The following is a 22,290-nucleotide window of genomic DNA, read 5'->3' on the forward strand; positions in this document are numbered from 1 at the left end:
GTAGTATTTTACAAAACATTTCCTTTCAAAGGTTTACAAAAAAAGACTCTGACAATTCCAGTTTGTTTCATGACTGTCAATGAAACAAAGAACCAAGGGGTACCTTATACTTTGTTTCGTGGGATGTCCCAGAAATCGCTGAGATCACAGCACACTTTTATGATTTGAGAATTCCAAGACATTCTTAAAATTACTAGCAAACAGTTGCTATTTTTGCAGTTAAGGGAGTGGGAGCAATACAATACTGTATCCTCAGCTTTCTGGGAGTCTATGAAAAGACTTTCCTTATTTTTATCAGGTTCCAAACATGAGAATTGCTGATGGACAGTAGAAGGTAAGGAACATGTAACAAAACATAGGTTGATAAGAAAGGGTGGGCTAAATATGGAAAATATAAACCAAAACTAAATACATTGTTAAGAGTTCTGAATGGATCTTATATCTAAGAAAAATGAATCATAGCACAGTGGAAGAAATCAAAACAAGAGAAGTTTAAAAGCTTTTTATATGACTAAATGGTGTTCTTTATACTTCCTTGGCAGTTATGCTAAATGACTAAGCTTAAGAGAAGTAGGTGCTTGTCTGTCACTAGGATTCATTCACTCAGTCTTCCTCTGCCATTGAAGATGGGCAGGACAGAAGGCAGTCTAATCACTCTTTTCTGTTTGCTGCTGCTTACTTCTCCTCGGTAGTGGTGAAAGTTAATGGTCTGTTTTCCTTGCTAATATTTATAAGATTTCTTGTAATGTTTTTGTTTCCCCATGCCAGTTATTTTCTCCGTCATATCAAGTGTTGTCATCTAAAGCACACAGTGCAAATATGTCCAGCACTTTGTTTCTGGTGGATATGAACTGCTGGCTGTTGTTTTCTCTAATCTACCAGTATGGTGAGATCTTTTCACCGAATACTCAGTAAAACTTGTTTCTCAAGGCATCTGTTTCCTCACATAATTCTTTAATGACTCTTATAAGCAATTTTTTGTATCTTTTTTTTTTAACTGAAAAATCATCATTTTGCTCAGAACAGGCATAACTTTGCATTGTGTATGTTGTTTAGTTTAGTCTATTATTCCACACTTTAGTTCTTTTATCAGATCGTTATTGGCTTGCAAGATTGTACACAGGTATCTATGCCACTTTCTTTACATTGTAGAGGTGTCTATAAAAATTACTTTCTGCTAATGATTATTTACATTTGTATTGGATGTTAATGGCTCCTATACTCTTTTGATAGTCTTTGAGAAATATAAAAAATCCAAGCTGTTCTGGTTTCTAACAAAGTACTATTAAAAAAAAAAAAAGAATAAAAGGACACAGAAACATTATTCAAATGCCCACTCAACATTCCCAGCCAAGAAAGATTTACTGACTGCCAGGTATTTTTATTAAATTAATGTCAGCTTTTGATGGCCCTGGACGGCAAGGTTGGCAGGCAGAAGAGAATACAGACACTTTTTGCTTCCACCATCCATATTCATTTAGAAAAAGTAATTGAAAGGAACATGTTCAATAGCACAATACAAAGACAAGCAATCCATTTTGACCCTTTGTGCTTCTGAAAAACTGTACCAAAGTTTTTATGAAATTATGAAATCTCATTGGGACCTCCAAGGATTTTTTTTTTTTCTGATGGAGAAACTTCAGGTTAGAGTTGTATGGTTCATGTTATATATGTCAGACTACAGAATAAAAGTTACTTCTGTCCTCAAACTTTGAGTTCCACTACCCTTCTCAGAATTTTAAAGTTAGTACTAATGTAATTGTTTGACATATCATATGAGTATTAGTTAAATGCAGAATTAGGCTGTAAAATGGTTTTCCAGGTGTCTTTTTCCAGGTTATACAAAATGCCAAGTCTCACTTTGTAGCTTGTCAACATTGGCCACCAAAGGGAGATTAGGTCTAGGTCTGCAGGAACTGTTGCTGGGAAAAAAAAGACATTGTGGAGGTGTTAGAAGTTATTTTCCAAAATACATTAAATACATTCTTATAGAAGTAATGTTAGTGTCTCAGTCTCCCCCCCCCCCCCCCCCCCCCCCCCCCCCCCCCAAATTCCAAAAGGCAGCCATCCACATTATGGGCTAAAGGATTAAACTTTCTTTCGAAAAAGAAAAAAGACTTTTGAGGTACAAGATTGCACAAAGGCACCTGGAACTGCTAGTATCAGTTCTCTCTGGAGGACTGACTTTGCAACCTCTTGGAAAAGAAGGGATTTGAATAGAAACATTGACTCTTTAAAAGAACTGCTGACATGTCTGAAATGATGGAGCACAATCCCACATACTTTTTGCTGGAGATAGTTACTGGAATTGCAAATAGGTTTTCATGTCATTTTGTGGAAATTATCAGTGCCATTATAAGCTACTTGGAGCATTGGTAGAGCTTTGTGATGCATTGTTAAGGAATGGACACTAGTCGTAATACAGATGATGCCAGAACATATCTTAGTTAAATAATATTAAGAATAGTACAGGAACATTTCCAGAGTTGGTAAGTCTGGATTTTTTTTCTCTTGATTATAAGAGTGAAATATTCCAAAAGTTGCTGCACCAATGAGGTTCTACAGTACAGAGCTGTTCTATAAAGGTAATGCAATTATCATGTTCATACAGGTAGGTGATGCTGTGATACTGGTGTTGACATGTCTCAAAAGAGGCTTAGACCCCCAATCCTGATAGTCTATTGTGGCTCAAAGTTGCGCAGTAACTCTTAAGACAGAGAAAGTTCTCATTTTGGTATGTTGGAGCAGTACACATTTCAGTCATTCTGGCTGTAGCTCTTAAAACCAGTCATTTTACTGAAAATGTATGATAAAATTCTTATTTTCAATTTGTATGTGATAGTGTTAGGAGTTCTTCCATAGTTCTTTGAAAACTTGGTGGCACAGTTCCATGTTGTGAATGTATGCCTAGTTCACAGAAGATCACATTTTATTTTTAATAGTAATGTCTTTTGGGGCCTCACCTCCACCCTGATGTACTGTCACAACTATTGTGGCTGATGGCTTTTCACAAACTCTTTGGTTCTTGATTTGGTTCTTATTACCTGTGACTGTGAGATGCAGTGCATGTGACCATGTTGCCCCCAGTGCTTAAATGTGTCCTGTATTTGAAACTTCACTGGGAAATTCAAATGTAGTAGTTTATGACGCTGTAAGTTTGACTATAGTTAATGCAGGTTGTCTGACCCATTCTGGTCAAGGGACACATCAACTACAATAACAGAATTCAAAATATTAGGCTCTAAGAACTGATGTGAGTTCACCGCAATCACAAAAAGGTTGGGAGAGGGTGATTGGAGGACTATCGGATGCTATTCCTAAAGAGTAACAGTGTACCTTGGGACCAAACAGTATCACATTTTAGGAAGATTTTCACAAAAGGCACAGGCAGCAGTATAATAGCAGCCTTTATTAAAATCACCAGTTCCAACAATGAAGTTTTATTACTTTCCCTGAGGTAGTCCAGTTTTAGTCAGCCTTATCAAATAGCAGCTATCTCTACTAAGCACATTCTAATTCTGTGTTACTCTGTATTGTCATGCTCCACAGAGTATCCTCGCATTTACTTTTTCACCTGTTCCAGTACTTCCCTTCCTGAGGTTGCTCTGTCCCCCCCTTGCCAACTTAGTATTAAGCATACTGTTGTGTTTCCAAAAGTAGGCTATGAGGCTGAAGTAAAGGGAATGAAAAACAGTCTAAGTGTTGTATTTTGTAATAGCTACTGGAGCATATGACCAGTAAAACTCTGAGCTAAGCAATGCTAGTGCACCCTACCGTCCCTTGATCGCATGGAGTAAATCTATGCCCATGCTTTAGTGCAATTGAGCAGTATGCCAATGTGTAAGGCTAATCAAGTTTAGATCTTCAGTTACATACGGTGGATGCAAAAACAGTTTATATTTCCGAACATAGACTTTGGTTCTATTCTGGGGGGAGCTGTGGGGGGAGGAAGGGGTTGGGATAAAAAGATGTTCCAAAATATTTGGGAGCACAGAGGATGTGCTATCTGGAGTGATGTTGCAACTAGGTCTGTTTCCTTTCCTGCCATCCTCAGAACAAATGTACTATGCTACATACTGAGGATATATTTGCTTTAGTTTGTTTACATGTTTACATGCTGTTTACAGACTATTCTGCCTGACAGACCAAGGTGAAAAACAACAGAAACCTCATATTTCTTAGCTTGCTACATTTCCTGAATAAGTAGAGTCAAATTGTTGTGACACCAGTCAGGCCAGACTTTTTTTTTTAAGCTCAATTTATAGCTCCTATTTAATAAAACAGCAAATAAAATACTATTTAATCAAATCTGAACTCTTAATTTAATTTTCTGTAAAATACCTCTGTAATGTTTAACATTACCTTCACATTAATAACGAATTGAATATGTGATTTTTATGTTTTTTGAGTCATAGATAGTTGTCATATAACTTTCTTTACTAAGTCTAGTACCCTTAGTATAATGGACGCAGCGATGGACTGTGTAACACAGTGCAGTACCATAGCTATGTATTAGCACCCTGGAGAATATGTCAAAATGAGAAGCTGAGCTTTTATGCAGTTAAAGTTAGAGCCTTCCTGTGGCTCTGTTTATCATGAAAATATTGTTCTTGTTTAGCTTTATTCTGGTGTGTTTAATATTCCAGAAAATGTAGTCACATTTTTTTTTTTCATGTGCACGAGTACTAACAACTTGTGGCTTTGAGACTGGCAACCACTAGAGATTTAATACCACAACTATTTGAGAGTTCCTACTGAAGGTTGGAAAGTGAAAGAGAAGAAAGGTAAGAAAGAAGGACAGGAAAACATAGCACAGTAGAAAATGAGAAAAATAGAAAACACACCAAATGTTCCACATCAAACAGGTATTAGTTCTCTTCTCTATGGTCACAATGCAGCAAAGTTTTTAGTTGTGAAAAGTAAGATTAAAAGCTTGTGGATGCTATCATAGAATCATAGAATGGTTTGGATTGGAAGGGACCCTTAAGGATGATCTAGTTCCAGCCCCCTGCTATGGCAGGGACATTTTCCACTAGACTAGATTGCTCAAAGCCCCATTCAAACCTGACTGTGAACACTTCCAGGGATGGGGCATCCAGAGCTTCTCTAGGCAACCTATGCCAGTGCCTCACCACTCTCACAGAATAGATATAAGGAATAAATTCTTTTCTAAATCTCCCCTCTTTTAGTTTAAAGCCATTATCCCTTGTCCTATCAGCACAATCCTTGATGAAGAGTCCCCCTCCAGCTTTTCTGTAGGCTCCCTTTTGGTATTGCAAGGCCGCTATAAGGTCTCCACAGAGCCTTCTCTTCTCCAGACCAAACGACCCCAGCTCCCTCTGTCTGTCTTCATAGTAGAGGTGCTCCGTCCCTCTGGACTTGCTCTAACACAGCCACATCCTTCTTGTGCTGGGGGCCCCATGGCTGAACACAGCACTCCAGGTGGGGTCTCATGAGAGCAGAGCAGAGGAGGACAATCACTTCTCTTGACCTTCTGGCCATGCTTCTGTTGATGCAGCCCAGGATACAGTTGGCTTTCTGGGCTGCAAGCGCACATTGCTGGCTCATGTTGAGCTTCCCATCAACCAACACCCCCAGGTCCTTCTCATCAGGGAGAAGGCCTGTTCTGCTAGCAGCGTCTAGCACCTAGCCTGCATTGCTAGCAATGTTAAGCAGTCACTGCAACTATTCCTCAGTGCTTGCTGCAAAATGTATCTGAAAAGATAACTTTTGCATAGCTAGGCTGCTTGCAGTACCTAGGTTAGCTAACTTTAAACCATGTTGGTTATATCTGAAAGAACTAGGCCAAAGTCAGGGCTGCTGCCACTTTATCTTTTCTTCCTCCCAGCAACCAAGTGGTGGTGAGAAGAGAAGATAAAGCAGTGACAGCTTCCCTTCTCACTTTGCTGGTGCCAGTGCTTCTGTTTATATGACAAAGCAGCCTCAGGGAGCTGAACTGGTTGAAACCTTGCCCCAAATGCCATTCAAGCTGCATTTTTTACCTTACTCTTCATCCATTATAGTTAGACCATCGAAAGGAAAGATTATTGTTTTATGGGGACAGTGAGATGTGTCTTGGTCTACAGATGCAAAGCTGATAGCTCTGCTATAGCAGAGGTTGGTATGTGCATCGTGATGCATGGAGAAGAACACAACTGTCCATTTTGGCAGTAGGCCATAGGTATATCAAAATAAGTGTAATATGAAATTACATCTTAGCTTTTGACTTGATCAGCTCCCCGAACCTTTCACCACACGAATGCAGTAGCATGAATGCTGGTTCAAGGTTAGAGATGGGAATAGGGAAAGCTTACATTAGCTTATGCCACCGTGTGACTTGCAACCAGAATAGCTGAAGCATTTTCAGAACCCTTAATGGGAGCACTGAGAGAAGAAGCCAGCATGTTAATCAAATTTTTAAAATTGTGTGCTATGCCTAATTAAGTGGAAATGTAAAGTTATTCTCAGTTGTGTTGCATAGTGAGCCACTGCTGGAAATACTAGTTTATTTTTATGCCACCACGGATGGTGGTTTGTGTATGATGGTGAGCCTGTTTATTCTTGTGTTCAGTCCATTGTGCCAGAACTCATTTATGTTCTTTCCTGGCAATTTTCTCACAGCTCTAGAACTGTGGACACAGGACCTAATCCAACAATGTTCTTAAGCACATACACTGCTAAGTATATGTAGTCTCACTGGATTCACGAAGAAGCATAGTAGACAAAGTGAAAACACCCTCCAGTCTTTCTCTATCAACTGTATTTGGTCCTTCTTAGAGTAGAATTGGTTTTAAGCCTGAAAGAAATGTCACATTAGGACAGCTGCTTCTCCAATCCTCGTTAGCATTTTGTTGGTTTCATCAAACGGAGAATAGGTCAAGGCTCCATCACGAACATGAAGCTAAGCCAACACATAAATATCCTTGAGCAGCAGTTTTAACATTTTAGAATATTTATAGCCAACAGCTAAAGTTTAGGGTAATAAACTGTTCATGGGCTGTATTAGTTCATTTTCCCTAAAATACAGTTTTTATTCTGGCTGAATTCCAGACATCTGAGCATGGACTAGAAATCAAACTGGAGTGCTCCAAAATTAAATTACAATTCATTCTTTTCTTTCTTTTCCCTTTGTTAAAAGGATTTTTCAGAGGAGTTGTCACTCAAAGTGACACTCAAAGTGTAATGCATTAATGTAACTAGACTAAAAAAAACTGACACCACAAGAACCCCTGTTAAATTTCATTTGATTTCTGATGTACTGTTCTGACAATTATAGACTGAATTAAAGTAATGTGTCACATCCAGTACATCAAAATTTCTTTTCTGGATCCTCAATATTTGATATTTATAGTAATGTAAAAACATCATGACCTGTGTTGTGTATTTCAATGCACAGGCAAACTAGAAAACATATGCTATTTAGCCAAAACTGATTTCTTTTTCCAGTAACTGCATCCAGCTGTCCTGTGGTAACCCATCAGATCTGTATTTCAGATTTATTTTTCCTGTTGATCATCTTTGTTTTGAATTGATTCCCCTTCTGCTCCCAGTCTCTCCTTTTATTCTCAAACCTTGACTCAAACTCTACATTCTTTCTGTAGAATAACAGATTTCTTTCAGTGCTCTCCTTTTGCTACTTGGTAGTAGTGCAGAAGGTGTTAATGGTTATTTACACTTTACACTTATGAAGGCAAAGGTGATTGGAGACTGCTGTAAGTCCTGTCTAGATATTAGGGTTGCCTTGCATATTCAGTTCTGAGATTTTGCAGTCTGAATTTCATTTGGTAACCGGTTCTCAAAGTATAGGATGTTCCCGAATTTATACAAATATATCACATTTAATTTACTATATTACACATAGAGAAGGGTCATTGAATTAAATGCAAGATTACATTAATTCAGTTAATGATTAGAGTGTATTTTCCCCAAAATGAATCTTGCTTTATTCATATTTACCATCCTTTTATTTCTTCTTGGAAATTCAGGATAATTTCTACAAGAGTTGAGGTCAACATCTATCAAGCTTGCCATTCCCTCCAGAGCCTAGCATTACCTCTCAGTTACCAGAAAGAGTGGTATGCCAAAAGTGTTGATAGAAGCAGGAGGTCTCACGTGGGCAGCCACAAATTAGGCAATACAGGCATCAGCTAAATCTGTTGAAGCTGTTGTAGAAGCACACCTCAGGTTTGTGCATGAAGGTGATTTTGCTTGCTTGCTCTCTTAACAGTCAGGTGTCACAGTACAGGGATCATTTATAGAATCACAGAACAGAAGCAATAACATTAGCTAATGCAGTTGTTAACAACCAAAATGTAGCCAGCTGAAATTTTAAGTATGCATGTTGCTCACAGTGTAGAGAATTTCAAAGTGTGCTCAGACTTATTTCTAAAGATGAGTGGGAATGTATTTGTGGAAAAGCAGACAAAAGTTAATTACAAATTCATACAGGATAAACATGCTCTAATTCTCAGTCTTCCACTTAAATTGCTGTATTTCAAACACAGATTTTATATATACATATATATATATATATATATTTTGCCTACAATTATTTGACCTCTGAATTATCTGTGGTTTCACTCCTAAAGTTTTCTTCCTTCACATTTTCCCTGTTGAGGGCCCTGTAGTTCCGGGTGAGAAGACCCCCCCCCCCCCCCCTTTTTTTAAATTATTTTAAAAAAGCATCGTGAGTGCAAATGTTTGTAATTTCTTCTCTGCCAGCTTTTAGAAGTACTAAGTTTCTGTCTCAGAAAAGAAGATGGAGGGAGCTTTCTTTCTGCATTCTTTTCCATTAATTCTAAATAGCAAAATATTCAGCTAGCTCTCTGAAAGTGGATGTTTCAAGTGGCTTGCTCATCATTATCTGTTACCACAGAAAAATAGAGGTTTGAATTCTTGAGATGTGTTTTTAGAGCCATTTGAGATCTGTGGGCTAATTTTGCTAGATATATGTTGCCCTCAGTGTAAAACCATGGTGATGTGCTTTGTTCTAAAATACAAGAAAACCTTTGTTTTTACAGCAAACAGGATGGGTTTTAAAATCTGCAATGTACATTAAGTAATGTGTGTTGCCTGATTTTGTCATAAGTAACATTTTCAGGAGAGACTGTTCTGGGCAAGCACTGTTGAAGTAGAATTAGCAGGCTTATGATGAGAGACATCCCAAGAGGCTTGCTGTCTTTGTGCAGATATATAAAATAACCCACAGAACTTTCCACAGGATTATCTTGATAGACAAGGTGCACTCCCTTGTTTTGCGCATCTCCTTTCTCACAAAAAAAAAAACAAAACTGCCTGTCATTCATAACTGTTCCATTTGTCCAGCGATATTTGACACCTCTTTCTACTTGCCATCCCAGTAGAAACTGGAGTCAGTATTTTTATAGTTCGTCCAGCACAAATAAATTTGTCACATATTGGGCTAAACTTGAGAAATTTGTAAAAATTTTACATTGTTTTCCAACATAGATTTATGACTGGTAGAAAACATCTTGGTAATTGATTCACATTTACTAAAGGAACAGAAGAAAACTGATGCTGCAACTGATAAATAATCTCATTTATCAGGTCTTTTGATGATCAGTGTCATAGAAACACTGGCACTGGCAAGGTAGTGGTATAGGCTCTGCCCATCTTTTCTTTTGCTTAGATTGTGATGACAAAACCCTATTCAGTTTTTTAAAGTTAGTATCAGTCTAAGTGAGGTCAGAATCAGTCTCTTGTGTTGTGGTTAGAGGAGCCTTTGATATATGTCATCCTGCTGATAAGCAATGCTTTAAAATTAAATTTGAAAAATCATATGATCAGTTTGTACAGAGATAAACTGTATTGAACACTTACGAAGTTCATTTCTGTAGAGGCTAAATATTAACAGACTCTGGATGGATTTTCAATGGATTTCAGTGTGTGTTAAGACAGACTATAAAATTGGTATTCTGCTCTTTATTTTTACCATGCTGTCTCAAATCATTGCCTTGCTTTTAGAACAATGTATTAGAAACTGTGTATTTAACAGAGATAGGAAAAATGGTGACAGGCAGGCTTGATAGGAGTGAAAATTGCCAACACTGGCAACACAATACCAAACACAAGAAGTGCAGTTTTGTTAATGAGCGTAACTGATTAGTCTGATTCAAGAGAATAGTTGTGTGAATAGGGAAGTTTGAGCTTTACTGACCTTGGAAGATCTGCAGAGATCTGTAGTATGGTTAAGTGGTATATTTCGAACTTGAATACGTGTTTAGCCAAATATATATAGTATAATGAAAACTGTGCTAACCATATTCATAAGGCACTTTTAATTCTCATGGTTACGTGAGTTGAAATACATGACCCCCCACCTCTGTCCTTTTGATTCCACTGAGCTCACAGCAATGGAATGAGGCAAAGCTGCCAGTATCTTACATTTCATTCATTAAACCTTTAAACAAAAATGTCTTATCAAGTTATGAACATTTAAAATCTCTTCTGGAATGATCTTCTGAGTTATTTTAGACGTAATTTATTATTTGAAAGTTTGTGCCCTGTATAGCTTTGAATTCCCTATCTAGATCTGTATGAGATTTATTTAGAACTACTGATCCATAATTGGAATGCTTATCAAGATAGTCAGGTTATTGACCCAGTCTATTAGAATTAGAAAGAAGCAGAATTTTGCCTTTTCCAAATGTCAACACTACCAGATTCCTAGCATTTATAAAAAAGAGAAGACGGGAAGACAATTTTCTACTGGCTCGAGTGATTCCAAATGTCAGACATTTATTCCACTGACCTCACTATTCAGTATAGAGAAAGTAGATGACATCTTTCCTTAAAATAATTTGATTACTTTTGGCTACTCTATCTTAACATAGTAGTATATGGATATATACAATACATTCAAGGCCATTGATACCACTGATAGGCTTTCTTTTTGAATTAAATGCAATTTGGGTTAAGCATGAAGAGCTGTATTTTGACTACATACTTCAGGCACCTAACAAATTATTTCAGTATTTAAAAAAGTGAACGTTTGTTTCAAGCTTCAACTTAAATTAGCATCCTAAGCTTCTGGATGGTTAGTGAAAAAAGCAAATTCCTCTGAAGAATTAACTGAAAGACTGATTAAGATACCCATATCTTTCCATGTATTGTTTTGCGGCTCACCCTGATGCCTGCATATGACAGTTCAGTGCCTCTGCATTTTATGCAGGGAGCCACGTGGAGCTGGGAGAGGACTCTAGGCTCAGGCATTCATGACTGAATGTGCCTTTGCTTCAGGACTTATCATACCATACTCGCATAATCAGCTAGTTTAACATCAAGCAGTTCTCTGAGTCCCTCACACAGCTGCAAAAATGTTTGAGCCAGTCCTGGAAAGGTAAAAGACAAGGGCTGGAAAAGTGCAGTTGACTGTCTGAGGATCAATATTGCTTATGCTGTTTTACTATGTTTTTAGAAATGTGGCATCAGCAGGTTACCTCTGTCCTCTTGGTACTCAGGAGACGAAACACTGTGTTAAGCTTAGATGCCAAAGAGCAGGGAGAAGTAACAGGAAGTTCTCTGTGCTGTTTATACATTTTATTCAGCAATAGTTCAATGGAAGTGCATATGACTGTAGGCATAACTTACGTGGTCTAAATAGCAATTGTAATGTATATCCATACAGTGCAGAGCAGAAAAAAAAATCTGTGGAAGAAGACTTTGTGGAGAGCTTGATAGTCACACTATCTACATTTCAGGATGTTTTATATCCGACTCTCTCTAATCTGCTCCAATGTACTCCATTAGTGGTTGAAGTATATTTTCTAGTGTTGCTTCATCTAAAAGGAGTCTCATCTTTATTGTTTGAGAATGTTCTGTGATATGAATCAAAGTACAGAAAGTAGGGATGACCTCAAATTAAAATTGTAATGTAGGTGCACCCAGTATATGTATACGATAGTGGTAACAGAGTTAACAAAACATGCTGTTGAATTTTAACTCATGGTTCTGAGTAAAGCTTTTCTGTAATTGATTTCTGCTTATTAAAATATTAAAATTCTGCCAATGCTGGTTTGCTTTAAATTGAATGTATTTTTATAGTAAAAAACCTTGCAGATGCAATTGTTTTCATCTAGAATATTTCATCTTACAGTTCTGTTTTTAACTGGATATTTCCAGTTAAATGAGATCATTACAGATCATTAAAGTATGAAATGTATTTGTGTGCGCCCACATTCAAGTAAAACTCAAAAAGTATATTTTCATCTCAAACCTCATTATTGATCTTACCTAAACACCTACATTTTTTTTTGTTTTGTTTTTTTCCCCTTTTGGAATAGGAAATGTTGCTACATTATGATGCTTAAGGGAAATGTTTTTTGTGCATTTATCAGTACTTTACATTGTTTTATCATAGGTGTATTTTTTATTTTTTAGAGATTTGGATCAGTTTGAGTTTAAAAAGATTTAATTCTTCTATGATAAATGCCATGTTACTGTGTGAAGGGCTGGCAAAAATAGTCTTCATCAGTGAAATGAAATGTAAGATGAATTTCTAAGTAAGGTGTTTCTGCTGTATAATCCATGATCAGCTTTTGCAAAACCAGAGATGTGTCATCTTGATAAAACTTATTTCTGGCTGTCCTTGGTACTGGGTTAATTTACCTTTTACTACTCTCTCTGACTTCTCTCATATATGGCTATAAATAAATAGATTATTGGTCTGTAAACAAAACAACAGATTTAGCAAAGACTGATCAACTTTATTTTGTGGATACCCAGCAGCATTTTGACATTCAGATTGGGCTGGCTTTTGTGCAACAGTTATGTTTACATTTGTTGTTCAGTGGAAAAATCTTTGATACAAACAGAACAAAAATCAATGAGGACACATATTGCACCATCTTGTCAAAGTATAGACCTTTGTATATATCTATAGATAAAAAAATTCAGGACATGATTAAATTTAGGAATTGTTGTAGTCTGGAAGTTCAGTCAAGTACAAGGACAAATCTTGAAAGCCTCATTTATATATAATTTTGAATTTAGGTTCTTATTTTGTTGCTCAGGTGCAAAATCATTTTATGCTTATCTGTCTAAGAAATTAACTTTTAATAAAATGCTCTGTGCAATTCAGGAGCCATGTACTGTTCTTAAAAAGTGGATTACTTAATAGTTGCCAAATGTCTAGAATGCTGATCTGGTATTGCAAAATTTTTTCATCAGATTTGTATTTTTCAAAGGATCTCATTAGGAAAAAATGTAATTCCCGTCAGAATGTTTTTTTAGGTATATTGTTTTTCTTAGCAGCCCTAACTTAGATCTGACTTGATCCCATGTATCATTTACATAAAAGCTTCCATTGCCTGTGTTTCATTCATTGGCCTTTCAGAGCCTCTTCTCCTTTCCTTGAAGGTTGAGGAGGGAGATTTGTCAAGTCTCTGTACAGGTATAGATATAACATCTATACACAAAGCAATCATCATCAGTTCAGGTAGGGAAGGACTGTACTTCTTGATATCTGTAGCTGCAACGTTGCATCAAATTTCTCTGTTCTTTAATCCCACTTTTTACCTGATTTTTTTTCTGTGGGCCCTTCATGCTTATGGTGTTCTAGCAAGGCGAGTAACCACTTAAGAGGTTAGTCACCTGTTTCCTGAGTAACATCTACCTGTTTTGTCATATGTTTATTAGTAGAGAAAGTTGGTCTAAAATGCATTCATTACTACTTTTCTTCTCCTCCTTTCTGCCTTTTTGACTTTTAACTATTGTTTTCTCAGTCTGATTTAAACTTATTTATTTGGAGAATGAAAAAGTACAGCTGTGTCTTATTAGGTTTATGCATCTAAAAACCACTCATTCAAACAAGTTTTATTTTCTCTAAACAGAAATTGTCTTGGGAAAAAATACTTCTTCAAGGGCACTCTCCATTAGACGTTCATCTGATAATCAAAGCCTTTTCTCAAAAGAATGATGTCTTGTCACCACAAAGGCTGAATACTCTTTAACTCATTTTTCTCTTATCTGAAATTTTATTTTTTTATTTTTTCATCTTGTTCTGCACGATAAAAAATATACATGTATATTAAAAAAACAAAAAACAAAATACTTTGAAGACTCACAATTCTATCTTTCTGGATCAATTATTTATATGTAGCCACTTCTAGTTTAACCATTTATACGCATGTTTTTAATATCAAAACCAGGATTTTTAAACAGTGTAGCATAATTATACTTATTTTGGCCCCTGATCATACAATTATGACAATAACTTAGTGTATAGCAATGGTACTATTCATAGACAGGTGGTTTGCAGAAATGAGGCCTGAGCTAGTGCTGTTCTTTTAGTTTTTTGGTAAATATTTATTCTTTGCTTTTGGTTTAAACATGGAAGTGTTTTAAGCCAAAACCCTTGACTACCACTGGAGAGCTGTTTTTAAGAAATGTTGTTTTAACTATTTTGATCTGCAGTCCTCATATCTGCTCTTATACAACATACCATAAATTTGTGGTTTTCTCTTATGTTTTTGTGAAGTACATAATACTATTTTTTTAATGATGCATAAAGACAAAATGAGAGTAAGACAACGAAATATTTGTGCAGTTTAATTTTCCTTTTCACAAAAAAAAAGAAAAACTTAATCTGTGAGGTGGTCAATTGTGTCACTAATCCATTTATATATATATATATATATATATAAAATCTCCTCTCTACGTAAAATCTCTTGTATATATTTCCTCTTTACCACATTCAATTATCTTAACGAGTGCTGTAAATGACACTGATTCACAGGCTTAGCATGGGCAGAAGTTCAAAGACCTATATCAAGAAAAGATCTAGGAAGGAAGAATAGCCAAATAGACTCTATAATTAGATAGCCTCCCCATATAACTTCAGAGTTCTGATTTAACTGAAATTTGGGGATGCGTAGTTTGTTTGGTTGGTTGGTTGGTTGTTTTTATTTCTTTTTGGCTCCTGCTCAACTTCAGGTTGGATGACAGCACATGTTTGAACTTGCCCAGAGACTTCTAGAAACATTCATAGTTTTATAAAGCCGCTGTCTTAAAAGGAAAGCATACTACATCTGAGCTGGTATAAGAGAAATTAATTTCATAACTTGATCCAAAGAGCAGAGAGTAGAAACCTCAGTTAGAGTTTTCCTTTAATCAGGTTTATGGATTAATCTGCCTCATTTGGATCAGATCTATCTAATTATAAAGCTACACAGCAGATTAAAAGGAATTGAAAAAAATCATACCTGTTACTAATGTATCTCCCACGAGTCCTTTTCATTTTTAATTATTTTGTTTGTTTGTTTCAAATTTCTTTTGAACAGAAAAGCCTCCTGTCCATGAAGTATAAGGATCTCTTACTTTGTAAGTCAAGGACCTGCTTTTGAAAGATGATTTCTAATTTTGCAGGGACAAATTTATGTCTGCTATTTAATTGCACAGCTGTACTTTAGGATTTAGCCACTTGATTGCACCTGCCTTGTGGGTAGTTAGATGACTTAAACTACCTTAATTTGGTCCTCCAATTAACTGCAAAAAGAATGAAATAAAAATAAAAAATGGTACTTGTTTTTTGCACTATTTTTTTTTCAAGCTTAGTTTAAGGTTGTTTACCAGGGTTTTATTGCTGTCTCCACTGGATTTAGCCTTGATGAAATATAATTTTTTAGTAGATTTCACTGACGTTATAATTTTTGACATTTCTTATTTTAGCTGATAATGTTGTATGAAAAGGTCTCTGTGTGTGGTATACTTAACTCTGGTAAAATTTTACTTTCCATTTGTATTCACATATTTTTGTTTTCTGTCATACAGGTGGTATGTTAAGTGGAATAAATGGTTGCAGTCATATTTTCAAAGCTGCAATCACTATTTTACTGGTGTGTTTAATACATGTTGGAAATACATCTTTTTGAACAGAGAATAGCTTCTTGTCTTCAGTGCTCCTGATTCATAACCCATTATGTCCTGTCCTAAACATAGCATTTCTCATCTATGCTGATCTTGTTCCAGGAATGTGTTGTGTAACATCTGGCACTGGACAGCCAGAGGCCTGATCCTGAGTGCTTGAAAATTATTTCGGCAGAAGCTGAGGTCTCTTAATATCTCACATGTGGTGGTTGGGGCTGCACAATGTAAAACACCTTCTGGCTGCCCATCTCATATCATGGCACTTTCCCACCACCCAGAAGTATGGTGTTGAGCCAAAATTTCAAGTGTTTCTTATTCTTACTGTTGTTTGTGCATGTCTGTTGCTGTTAGTGAAGCAAGCAAGAAAGCAGTTTTCTCCTGAGGTACAGAAGTGGGTTGCCAACAAAAAACCCTTTATCCTCAGCTTTCTGTTGGATTTACTTTTTCCCTATTGTCTTTCTCAATATTCTTCCTTTCTGAAACTGTACAGCAGATTATTATTCATCAGGCTGCATTATTGCCAATTGCTGACTTGTTTCACACTGGCAATACCATGAACAGTAAAGAGGGGACTGCAGTTACAGATAAATGTTAGTTGAGATACCACAGAGAATTTCTTATTGAGGCAAGCTGTTGTTTCTATCTTTCCTTCTTCCATTCTCTCCTTCTTGCTTTCTCTTTCTCTCTGAGTCTGATTTTTTTGTTGTTGTTGTATATTTGATACTCTCTTATGAAGCCAGCATTTTTTTTTAAACAAACAAAAAAAAGTTTTATGATCTCTTTTCCTTACACAATTTGGTATTTTCATGTCTTTAATTTATAAATGGTTTTTCTCAATACTGACAACATGAAATTACACATTAGATTAATTATTTTCCAGAAGCAACCTAGGTATTTATTTTTAAATGAAGATATAAAGCAACTTATCTGTTTATTAGATCATACATATTTTGTGATGCTGTACTGTACTGGATATGAGATTGCTTTCACAGTGTCTCTTTTCTAAAGGCAGGATTTGAGACACCAGTTTTTGTGTTTAAAACGGGTCTTAGAAGGAACAGACAGATATCATAAGAAAACAATTGAGAGTTCTTCCTCTGCTTTAGCCTTAGAGATGCCTTAAATACACTAAATGATGTCCATTGGACTAAAAATTCCCCTTGGCTTCACTGAGTCAATGGGGATGTGCTTGAAAGCTAACCAAATCCCTTGCAGACCCTGGTACTTTGGGCATTTCCACAGTATTACTAAAATACACTCGCACTTCTTCAGAGGAAAACTCGGGCATGACAGCTATGTGTATTCAAAAACACAGGGAGGAGAAGGGACACCTTGTTTTACTAAGAGAGAACCCTTTTTATTAATGGGCCCATCTTCAGTGGAGACTTCCGTCTTCAATCCACTCCAGCTGGATGCAGACATTCAGTAGGGAGTCACACTTTTGACAGAGAAGGAGATGAAGTTCCAACAGATGAAAAATAACATATTTCCTACTGACTTATCAGGTGCTTTCCACACAGCTTTTTAAAAATTATTTTTTTTATTTTTTAATTTAATGGTCCCTTTGCTTTGAAGATATTATGCTGTCTCCCTGGACTATGTATACACATGACTAGACATTCCTTTTTTTTGGTGTTTCAACCCTTGCTAGTGATTCCTGAGTAGATATTCTGTGTGTCTCTCAAAGCTCAGCTTTTAGCACATTGGCTTTCCAATTTGCAGAATCAAATTTAGAATAAGTTTAGCTATTAAGTTTTTGTCTCTTGGTTTTCCAGCCTGATCTTACAAGTCCAGATTCACAAGTACAATCAGGGACCTAGTTTCTCCTAGATTTGAGTTTTTGGTCTTGCATGAATGCATATGTCTGTGGAGTGTTGTTGAAAACTTGTTGGAGAATGGATCTTTGGGAAGGATCTGAATGAGAAGCAAATGGGTACCCAGCTCTACGAGAGGGAAGGGGAGGGAGTCACATCTCTGAGTTCTGTACTAAAGGTGCCGTGAATACAAGAGAGGGAGGGAATGTCTCTTTGGGGCACAGAAAGGAACAGTGAGGGCAGCAGGATCTGTCTGGGAAAAATGTGAAAAGATGGAAACTCGTATGGACTTCTTTTAGTGTCTTTTCCATTGCTCAGCTCCGCCTTGTTTTAGTTCATAATGATTTTCCAAGTACAACATACTTAAAAATAAATCAGTGTTTTCATCAGAGTTTATGCACTTGCAATTGTGATCCTGTTTTTAAAATGCAGCTGTTGAGAATCACTCAAGATTGCTTACATTTTTGTGTGTTTTTCCCTGATAAATTATAGCTAGCTTTTTTTGCCAGATAGTTTTCACAACAATTTCAGAATTAGACTTCTAAAAACTATTAAAATGTAGTTGACAAGCAGAACTAATAATTCTTGTGGTTTTGAACTTGATTTTTTGTGTGTATGTTTGTTTTGATCATATTTTAGACTCAGATTTAGGTTGACTGATCTTTTCTATGTAGGCCTGTGGACTTAGACACAAGGCACGAACAGGTTCTGTGGTTATATACAATATTGTTCTATAGGGAAAAAATTACTATAGTGGAGGATAAACAAAAAATCAATTGAAAAAATAGTTATTTTTTCATAACCACTCTTGAAGCAGCATAAATTAGCTTGAAGACAATTTTCCTGCTTGTGCAAGCCAATTGAAAGTGTTTTTTTTTTTGTCTCTGCTAAAGCTCTATACTTTTTGGTGCATTGAGCACACAATAAAAACTTTGCTATAGTGTTAGACAGTATTACTTTGTCTTGTTCTCATCATCCTAAATGCATGTGATACACTACTGAATGGATGCTCTAAGTAGAATATATATGTATATATATATAAATATACAAAGTTCTAATTAATCCTCTTCTTCCATCTGTTCCTAAGCTATATTTTCACCAACATTTCTGGATTTATAGTCTTATATCAGGAAAAGGTCTTTTGTTCCTGTTTATTCAAAAAATGCTATATAGTCAAAACATTCCTCACCACTGTAGCCTTTTGCAAGAAGCCACATGGTTGAGGTTTGAATGTAACATCCGTATGTTCCTTGACAATTATATTACTATAACAGCCTCTGTGATAAAAATGAAAAATGTATAATTTTTCTTTAAATTTGCTCTGCATAAATAACTAAAAACTACTAAGATAAATTACTTAAACAAAACAAAACAAAAAACTTTGGTGCTAGATTTGTACTGTATTGTCATGACTTTAAATTTGTGGAACTGATTATATCTTTCTGACTGAGCAGACATAAATTGGGCTGATATAATTTTAGCTTCCCATTAATGATGGGAATGATCTCTTTTCTGATTTTATAGACATTTATTCAACCAGCCATCCTGCACTTCCTGTGTGTCTAAGGAGCTTAAAGGGAAGACCATGTTAGAGACTGTGAAATTCCATATTCAAACAAAAGATGAAAAAGATAGCATTGGATTGTTGGTTGGAAGAAACTGAAGCAAATAGAGAGGTGAATCAAGTCCTTGAGTTACTTGAATAGATCCTGAGATGGCTGATCTTCTTGCTGATGTTCTTTTCCTGTTTGTGACCATGTACCACCTAGGATTTAGGCTTCCCCACCCCCCAAAAAAAAATCAAACAACAGCAACAACAAAAAACACAACAAACAAACAAACAAAAACAACAACAAACAAACAAACAAATACAACAACAACAAAAAAAAAACCAAAAAAAAACAGGCCTAGAGATTTTTATTTATTTATTTACTTTTAATGGCATGGGAAAAATCAGATGACCAGTTTACTCGTACAGATGTGTCCATTCTCCAATAGATATGGATATTAGAGTCATCTACAGATTTCCTAAAACAGTTTATGCTTTCCTTCATATTTGATTATGACACAGTTTGAAGTATGCATGAACTTGAAACAAAAAGAATTCTCTGTATGTAAGAAAAATACTAAGGCTTTCATCCTCTTGTCTCACAACTTGTTCAGTGTTTTTTGATCAAGTAGAATACAGTAGAAGAAACTTACTTCTAAATCTTATCTGATTGTTAAGTCATCACGATTCATAAATTAAGCACAGGTTTTGGTCAGGTTAATAATTTGTTTTACCAAATTATACCTATTGTCAGATGCCAATAAATCAGATATCCTTGAGTAGAATCAAAGGAGATACTCCTGAATTGACTGGATTTTGTCACTTGTATGATCGTGTAAGCCTAATTGACTCATTCCTAAACTTATGATATTGATCCAGTATTTCCTTCTGCAGTTGGATTTTTTTTATTTATTTTCAGCTATTACTCCAGACATTGCAAACAGCAGCAGCCAATAAAAAAGAGTATAAGTACCTTCTAAGAGCTAACAATGTTGAGAAAATCCCGTTTTGTAGTCTAATATTTATTATGTAAATGAATGGGGACCAGATTTTTCAATAATCCATCTTCATTTGTCATATCCATCTCCATAATGTCATTTAAACCTCTGAATCTGTTGGGATACATTTTATGATGGAAAAAGTGGCATGAGGATCAAATTCATCAGTAATCCATTTTGATTGTGATATTCAGGCTGCTGAAGTCAATGATGTTCCAGAATGTGTTTTAGTATCAGTAGACTTCTGTACTGGGTAGGAATGGATTTATGCATGTGACTATTTCATGCACCCAGTTGGAATTTAAGGCTGGAACAGTCTTTTTCGGATGTGCAGGCCTACTGTATCTTTATTGCCATTGCAATATGAATGCTAAATGTGTTCTTACATAGTTGCACTATTAATTATATTGATACCCGGAATTATTGGCTTCAGAACAGGAAAAAAAAAAAAAAAGTTATTTGACAATAAGTTTTGTGTTAGATTGGTTTTCTGTTGTCTAGAGTGTCCTGGATTCCTCAGTTCCTCTGATCTCTAATATTAAATATTTGAAACAATAAACATGTCAGACACCAGCAGGAATTCATGCAGACCGAAAAGATGAGAATTTATGTGGAGGTGATTTTTCTTCTGTTGATCGGTAACCTACTGATATCATCCGACACTCAGTTTCTCACAAAGGCTTGGTGACAGCTTCCTGTTGGAGTTCCAGCCCATTTGCCTATTTATGATTTTCTTGTGTTAGCATTGTAAACTTTCACAGAAAAATACTTAAAGCAGGGAAGTCCTTTAATGGAAACTTAACAAGAATCATGACAACGCTGTCTGCTTAAATGTCATGAGTGAGGGATTTACACTGGATGTTGCTTTTTGCTCAACGGTCAAAATAGAACTAGTTCAAGAAGAGTGGCAGAAAAAGCAGTTAAACCACCTGTTAAAGTCATTGCTTGGACTGGGACTTGCAAGGCAGCTTCTCAGAATTCACTGCATACTTTCGTAAATGATACTGTGTTGACATTCAGTTTCTCAGAAGTTCCAAGTGTTCCTTGGCTTTGTTTTGGGCCTCGCAGCTATTTGCAGCTCCTGCAGAACTTTGAAAGCTTGCTGTAGGGACTCTATATGTACAGTTTATGCATACAAATCTGAGACTGCGAACTTTCTCTGCATACTTTAATCACACTGCAAATTTCATTTCTAATGTAAGGCTACTTGAATTCTCGCCCCCCCCCCCCCCCCCCCCTTTTTTCCTCACCCCCCTGAGTCTTGGTGTAGAATTCCAGCCCCATGGCATAGTACTAGCAACGAAAAATTTTTGCATTCTAAAGTTCATTTTGAAAGGAAAGGTCTAGAGAACTAGTCCATCCAATTACATTGTGAAACTTATGACTCTTCGTTGTTTCAACAAAGACATTTGTTGAAAAAACAGCTAAAAGTTCATTCTTTACTTTTTCTAGTATTTAATTATAAACAACCCAGGGCTCTTTTTTCTGAATTATTTCAGTAGATGACAATTTTCATCAATACTGAACAGATCATACATTGAAGATCATCTAATGAAGATAATCAAGGGTCAACTGCTAGAAGGACAGTAACTTTAGAAAGACAGCTTTCTACCAAGTAGCTTAGAGAGCAGGAAGAACTCTGATCAACATTGTTTATAGGAAAAGAAAGGGGATCATGGATACACTATAGAGATCTCATTTGTATGCACCAAATTCTCATGAATTGGAGGAGATATAGGCTGAAAAAGGTAATTTATTGATTACTTGGATATGTAAATCTCTACTAAATATTGTTTTTCTTGGTCCTTTTGGGATTTTTAAATTATTTTATTTTTCACTTCATTTAAATGCTGAAACAGTTTGAAGAGTGTACTTAGGCAGCTACTGTATTATTGAAGGCAGAAAAATTGTTTTGCAGATCTGTGGATCTGAATTAAAAGGCTTTAATTCTTTAAGGGGTAACAAATACGTCAGCTCTAGAAATATACCAGAGGACAATGAAGAAAAAACAGAGAATAAAGGAAAGTTAAAAGTATTCGGGTCC

The 22,290-nt window shown here is 36.0% G+C and overlaps 1 protein-coding gene across 8 annotated transcripts in view; it reads left to right on the top strand.

Annotated features, from left to right (window-relative positions):
- BBS9 (Bardet-Biedl syndrome 9) overlaps nucleotides 1–22,290 on the top strand; it is a 329,524-nt gene that overhangs the window by 219,864 nt on the left and 87,370 nt on the right. For 4 of the 8 annotated variants that reach the window (XM_013196006.3, XM_066992258.1, XM_013196008.3 and 1 more), the window contains one exon: nucleotides 19,224–19,306. The exons of 3 other annotated variants lie outside the window; for them this stretch is intronic. In XM_013196006.3, the coding sequence (XP_013051460.3) occupies nucleotides 19,224–19,291 (68 nt within the window). In that variant the 3' untranslated portion in view covers nucleotides 19,292–19,306. Of the gene's footprint in view, nucleotides 1–298; nucleotides 335–19,223; nucleotides 19,307–22,290 lie in introns of those variants that run through there. One more of the 8 variants, XM_013196010.3, reaches the window with a different exon arrangement.

The sequence above is a fragment of the Anser cygnoides genome, chromosome 2 (genome assembly GCF_040182565.1).
Source record: "Anser cygnoides isolate HZ-2024a breed goose chromosome 2, Taihu_goose_T2T_genome, whole genome shotgun sequence".
Taxonomy (NCBI): Eukaryota; Metazoa; Chordata; class Aves; order Anseriformes; family Anatidae; genus Anser; species Anser cygnoides.